This window comes from Melanotaenia boesemani, chromosome 19, assembly GCF_017639745.1.
Source record: "Melanotaenia boesemani isolate fMelBoe1 chromosome 19, fMelBoe1.pri, whole genome shotgun sequence".
Classification (NCBI taxonomy): Eukaryota; Metazoa; Chordata; class Actinopteri; order Atheriniformes; family Melanotaeniidae; genus Melanotaenia; species Melanotaenia boesemani.
Window position 1 is genome coordinate 20,376,218 of NC_055700.1, and position 6,655 is coordinate 20,382,872.

Sequence of the window (6,655 nt, forward strand, 5' to 3'; positions counted from 1 at the left end):
GTGAGATTTTTTTGTGTCTTTGTACAGTAGGTAGATGAGGAAGTGGGTCAGGGATATGCCTGTGTAGTAATGCACACACACATAAAAGAAAAAATAAAATATCCCTTGATAATGGTTTAAGAGTTTTCAATATGAATACAGTTTTTAGGTTAAAATTATTACTCGATAAATTACGTAATTTTAAAATAAAATATAAAAATAAGATCATAGTCTGTACTAATCATTTAACTAATCATTTGCTCACTTGTTACTTTTTTTTAATAATAAAAATCCTGAAATCCTTGTCCTTCAGGGTCATAATCGGTCAGGGGAAACACATCCTGGTAGATGGAGGTTCACTGTCAGATATTGTTCCCCTGTGTTTAGAAGGAAGACAGGTTCACACAAGTCTGAAATTCAAACTGCTCATTTGTTACCTTTTGAAAAATAAATCCTAAAATTTTTATACTTCTGGGTAGAGATCGACCGATATTGGTTTTTCTATAGCCGATGCCGATGCCGATGTTTAGAAGTTAGGGTCAGCCGATGGCCGATATGTGCTGCCGATTTTTTTGGCCGATTTTTAGTGCCGATATCTTGAAGTTTTACCCTTTATTTGCATGCTAAAATGTCACACTAATAAGTGGATGCACATTCCAAAACTTAACATTATCATTTATTGAACACAATTTCTTGAAAATGTATTTTGTGCACTGCAAGTATTAAAATAAAATATGTATCCAAACAAATCAATAAACTGACCAAATATAACATAAATAAAACAGATAACATAAAAAATGTATATGATTTACATATAAGTTTAAGGGCATTTATCAAAAAGAATTTTTAAAATTTGTTGGAACATAAATGTATACTTAAATATACATTTAAATTAAATCAAAATGACTTTCTATACAAAAATCAATTAAACAGAAAAATATAAATAAATAAAATATATAAAAAATAAATAATAGCAGTGCGGCAAACACACCCAGCCAACAATATTTGTGTTTGGTATAAATGACAGAACATCTAAAGTGCATTCTAATTTTCAGCTTTTTTGTAACTTTCAGCATTTTTATATGAAACAGTGAATAAACTTAAAGGTTTTTGTGCACTTGACTTAGCAGCGTCATACATTTTTTGTGCAAATAACAGCAGCAAACCCTTCATTTTTTAGTAAAGGAAATTATGTAAACATTGCAGAACAATATGAAAGGAATGTGCTTTAATTTTAACTCAGCTGCAGACCCCGAGTCTTCCTTACTCTACCCATCTTTCACTGAAAGTTCTCAGTACTCCCAGTTTAAGAACGACAGGTTGTCATGCAGGAAACACAAATGTTCTGCATGTTCTCCTGTGAGCCGGCTCCTCTTGTTGTCATAAATATTCCCAATCTCACTAAATACTCGCTCACTGGGAACAGAGGAGGGGGGTGGACAGAGAAATTTCCTTGCCAGTGGTGCAAGAAGGTGTAGGCGGGATGCATTCTGTTTCCACCATTCCAGTGGCTGACCACTCTGTCTGTCAATCAGTGGCTCACGGAGGTACTGATGCAGCTGCTCAGAGATGTGATGCTCTTCGTCACTTTCCTGAGTAGGAGATCCATGAGGCCTCAAGATGTTGGCATACATTTGTTGAAGAACACTGGGGGGACCGGGTAATTCTTCATTTTCGACCCTTATTTGTTTCGGATCTGGTCCTTGGTCTTCTGTTGTAGCAATTTTCAGTTGTTCAGACACAATGGCATGCTCCTCTTTTATCCATTGTTTTGCCTTGGTCAGTGTGTCCACTGCAAAAAAGACATGATCCTTGTAACGAGGGTCCAGTAGTGTTGCTACCACCAAACATTTTGTCTCCTCCATCCTTGCAAATCTTTTCTGCAAGCTTTGCAGCATGGTTTCTCTTAGTGTTTTAATCCCCCTCGTGTTAGGACCCTCTGCCTGAAGCATCATCTTCAGCACCACAATGCTTGGGATAACACTGGAGATGGAAGCCTCAGACCTGCTGATCTCAAGGGTGACTTCCTCAACAGGTTCCAATGAGTCAATCAAATTGGAAACTATGTCCCATTGCTCTGCCGCAGGCGTAGCAATTTTTCCATATTCCCCAGCATACACATTGAGTGCTCGTTTCTGCTCCAGCATCCTCTTCATCATGTGAAGTGTGGAGTTCCAGCGAGTGGGTTCGGACTGTATGATACTGTGCTGGGGGAGGCCAAGATCTTTTTGAATTTTTTTCAGATTCTGTTTTGCAAGAACAGAGTGGTTGAAATGTTTAGCTATATTCTTTAGCTTGGCATTAACGTCCTGCACCACACGCTGACTGTTGAGGCCATCGTTCACCACAAGCTGTATGGTGTGTGCGCTGCAGCTGAGATCAGGCATTTCTGCCAGTCTGAGTCCCTTAACCATATTAGCACCACTGTCACGGAGCACAAGTACAACCCTGTCGTGGCTGATGTCCCAGTACTTCAGCAGGCTAATGAACATGTTACTGATGTACTCCCCGGTGTGTGAGCCAGACATGGCCTTGGCATTTAGGACAACTTGTTTCCTTTTCCAGTTGTCGTCAATAAAATGACATGTTAGACTCATCAGGGCTTCAGTGTCCCCAGACCAACAGTCTGTTGTGAAAGACAGAAAAGGACCAGCATCCTCTGCAATCAGTACTTTTATTTTCTTCTCAACTTTGGCAACTATACCATCTAGGATGTCTGTGCGGTAGTGCTTCTCAGTTTTTATGTTGTATCTGGGCTCCATTGCAGCCACCAGCCTACGAAACCCAATACCCGAGACAAATGTAAATGGCTGATTGTCTGTAGCAATCATTTCAGTAACTAAAGTGTCAAGTTGTTTTGACCTTGGATCCGAATTCTGCCACTTGCGTTTGGCATCAAACATTTCTGTGAGAGTTGGCTGAGATACATTAGCTTTAGAGAAAGCTGCTTGTTCTTTTTCTTTTTGTGCCTCTTTGTAAGCCTGGAGGTGGTGACACTTCAGGTGACTCCACAAATTTGTTGTGTTTTTCTTGTTGGCTTTTTCAGCTCCCAGGCTCACAAGTCCATCACAGATGTTGCACCTGGCTTTCCCTTGAGTAGGCTCGGTAAAATGCTGCCACACTGGATTCGTTTTTTGTTCAGCCATAAGTCTAAACAGAAGAAATATTCATGGTTAGCATTTTAGTAGTATGTTCATATTCAGTTCAGTATATAATTCCAATATTTGATACACATTAAAACAATTACACTCTAATTGCATAAAAAGAAAAATCTACTAATGTGTTGTTTTTGTTCTTAACAGATTGCTTACAAGTTGCACCCCAAATTACCATCTAGTAATAACCAAAAAATAAATAAACTTGTTGCACAGCCTTGCATAAGGATAATAACTGTAGATAGATAGATAGATAGATAGATAGATAGATAGGTCCTCATACAAGGCTGTGCAACATGATAAAGTTTATTTATTTTTTTGGTGATTACTAAATTGTAATTTGGTTTGCAACTTGTAACTACATATATGTAGTCATTGGTTGGAACACGTCACTTTATTATTATTATTATTAATAATGGATTAATTAATGAATTTATTTATTTATGTATTTATTACTTTACACATCACATTCTGATCAGACAGAAGTCATTTAAGGTTACATTTCCGATAGAACAGGTCTTTACCTCGTTCTTTTATTAAACAAACTAAATAGCCTTATGTTATTTGTCCTATTTGAACAACGGCATGTCATTTCTGTCTCTACATTCACATCTGCTGTCGGCGCACAGCAGCCCGATGCCAGTACACACACACAGACACGTGCGCACACAAACAGGTCCGCACACTAACACACACACAGATGCACATACAAGTGAGCACACGCTAACCAGCGGATAGAGAGAGCCTGTTGTTTTGCTCGCTGTTGCTGTTAATATCTGTGGCTTTTGCTCATGACATGCTAGTTCGATAGACTTAACTTCACTGCTAAGCTAGGCTAACGGTAGAGAATGCCTTTATGTTATGATACAAATAGTCCGCTTCCCAGAAACTCCCTCCTACACGAACGCATTTTAAAGCCACACGTTTTAAACATGAAAAATAGCAGGGTGTGGCTCGTAAATGTGCTTGTTTACAGAATTACCGTTAACATAGCTTAAAAAGCGAATGATGTGTGGGAGACATCGGCTTTAATAGAATTTGTTCGTGTAGGGGGACTTTGTGGCAAGCGGACGATTTGTGGCATAACACCATTTCTTTGCTACTCGTTCTTTCTTTCACAAAGTGAAGCAACACTTCATATAGTTCACTAGTAACATATACTGGTGTATATGTACATAGGACTTGAAATATCTGAATTTAAGCCTTACCTTTATCTCCGAGGAGTGTTGTTAACAGTAAGCAAAAGTTTTGTCTTGGGGTCCTTCACATGCTGCAGCAGCCCAATGGCAGCGCACGCCACTAGTTACACGGGGCTGCCCGCGGATGTGCCTGACTTTAAATCGGCGCTGGTAAACACGGATATCGGCCGATGCCGATACCTTAAAAAAGGGCAAATATCGGCCCGATATATCGGTAGACCGATAAATCGGTCGACCTCTACTTCTGGGTCATAATTGGTCAGTCATAGCAGGGGCAGAGCTAGAGGGGGAGCGGATCATTATGGGAAAACTGGCCTCCACATAGCACCAGGATTAATCTTGGGATGCCTGCATATATGGGTGGCTGCTACGCAAACCGTGCTTCTCTGGTCTGTTGCTTTCATAGATGTTGAAAATCCGGAAAGAAACAGCTGTTAAACTTTCCTGCTTCCCATCCTTAGGTTGAGGTTGGGAGGCGATGAGTTGATTACTCCTGGGTGAAGCTGCAGCTAGCTTCACAGTTAATTCCCTTCACTTTACCAAGCAGTGGTGAAGCAGACATGGGATCTGTGTGGTGTTTATTGCTGAACTTGTAGCAAAAACATTCACCGCTAAACATGTCATAATATGAGACATAGCTCTTTTCCAAACAAAAAGTTGGCTTTAAAAAAAATCTGTCAACCTTGCGCGCCGTTTGACTGATCAGGAAATTATTCATCGTCACTGATCACGTGACTTGCTAAAGATAAATAAAGTACTGCCATCGGCTCAGCTGCTACATCCAACTTACATAAAAATAAAAATAATGCTAATAATGGTACATCTGTGCTGTGCCTTTGGATGATCCAGTTGACGTCCCAAGGGTGGGATTTAATTTTACAGACTGCCTGCTGACTTTGAACTATGGGCTAAATGAGTTGCTGCCATCAAATGAGATAACTAGAAACTGTCAGAAAGCTCTCAGCTGTGTAGCGATCACTTTTTCGGTGGTGAGTTTTTGATGCTTTCCAAGTCTGCTTATGGTGGGCTGCTCTAATTTTGAATATATTTATGAAAAATAAAGACAATAGATTACTGAAATGCAGCAAACTGCAGCGGTTTAACGTTATTGCAACCTGGGACCAGACACTTCACGTTAGTCTGGTAGTAGCGGACATGTAATTGAGGCTAATTTTGTCTTCCCTGTGAAAACCCATTGTTCCCTGTCTGGTCCATATTCGTGTTTGTCTGCACTCTGAGAAAAGGCAAAAAGATGATCTGGAATAGTTTGAAAGACAGCAGAAAACATTCTCAAGTTTCTCACAGTGTAAATGTGACCACGGTGAAATTGCTTGGATATTCGACAAACTCAACCTTCACAGTGGATCACCACGGTGATGGCAGTTTTTGGTGTTAATGAATAGTTGGACATGTATTATCCTTTGTGATCTCAGTAAACTAAACACACTTAAAATAGCAATGTTTTCTCACAGTAATTCTTAGTAACGTTAACTCCTAAACATACTGGGACATTCCTAATTTTTAAACTGCATGAATGTTATCTGCATCTGCTGTTTTCTTACTCAGCTTTGACAGGAAGAGAAAATACTTTGTTTGGGGCACTTTCCACAGCTGAAAGTCTAATATACATCCTGCAACGAAAATTTATAAGCCTCTAATCTGACATGTATGCTTTTAATTCTGCCCCTGTGAAGTGCGACTGTCGATGCCTAGGTAGTTGCAAATGTCAAGGGAAGGTAAATCGGGTAGCAATATCTCCATCAGTTTTGAAGTGTTTTTTAACCAGGAATTTGGAAAATCATATGGATTATGAGCACCAACAAGTGCACTTTTTTTTTTTCTTTTTTTTTTTTTTAAATCCCTGTCTGACCTGACTACGTAAGTGCTGAAATAGTTTGGAAAGTGTTAATATCAGTTAATAGTGTTAAAACAGTTGCACAGCGGAACCGGGGTGCCAGCTAGCTTTTTGCCACCCAACGTGGCAGTGTAAACGAACAGTGTGACGTCAATGAGAATGTTCCATGTGCAAAACTTCTTGAAATCACTAATCACTGCACCAGCTTGGTTTTCTATGGTAAATGGATATCTTTACCATGTGTGGTTAGAATCAGGACCAGCACAGTTCACTATACACTGACCCCAGCTGATGCATAATGTAACAGTACTGACCACACTGATGTATTAGTGGACTAAATGACTGTATTAATGGTGCTCAGTACAGGGAGGAAGGCACTAAGAGGCCTGAAAAGTGCTTTAAGTGAAGGTGTGGAACAGTGATTGGATGTGTGTGGGTGTGCATGTGTGCGTGTGCATAAGTGTGTC

The 6,655-nt window shown here is 39.7% G+C and overlaps 1 protein-coding gene across 1 annotated transcript; it reads right to left on the bottom strand.

Annotated features, from left to right (window-relative positions):
• Positions 1–468: 468 nt before the first annotated feature.
• LOC121630613 (zinc finger BED domain-containing protein 4-like) lies at positions 469–4,567 on the bottom strand. Its single transcript, XM_041971015.1, has 2 exons — positions 4,343–4,567; positions 469–3,129 (listed from the first exon to the last, which is right to left on the bottom strand). Exon 2 carries the CDS (start codon positions 3,123–3,125, stop codon positions 1,272–1,274), a length of 1,854 nt encoding a protein of 617 aa, XP_041826949.1. The 5' UTR covers positions 3,126–3,129; positions 4,343–4,567; the 3' UTR covers positions 469–1,271.
• Positions 4,568–6,655: the final 2,088 nt, after the last annotated feature.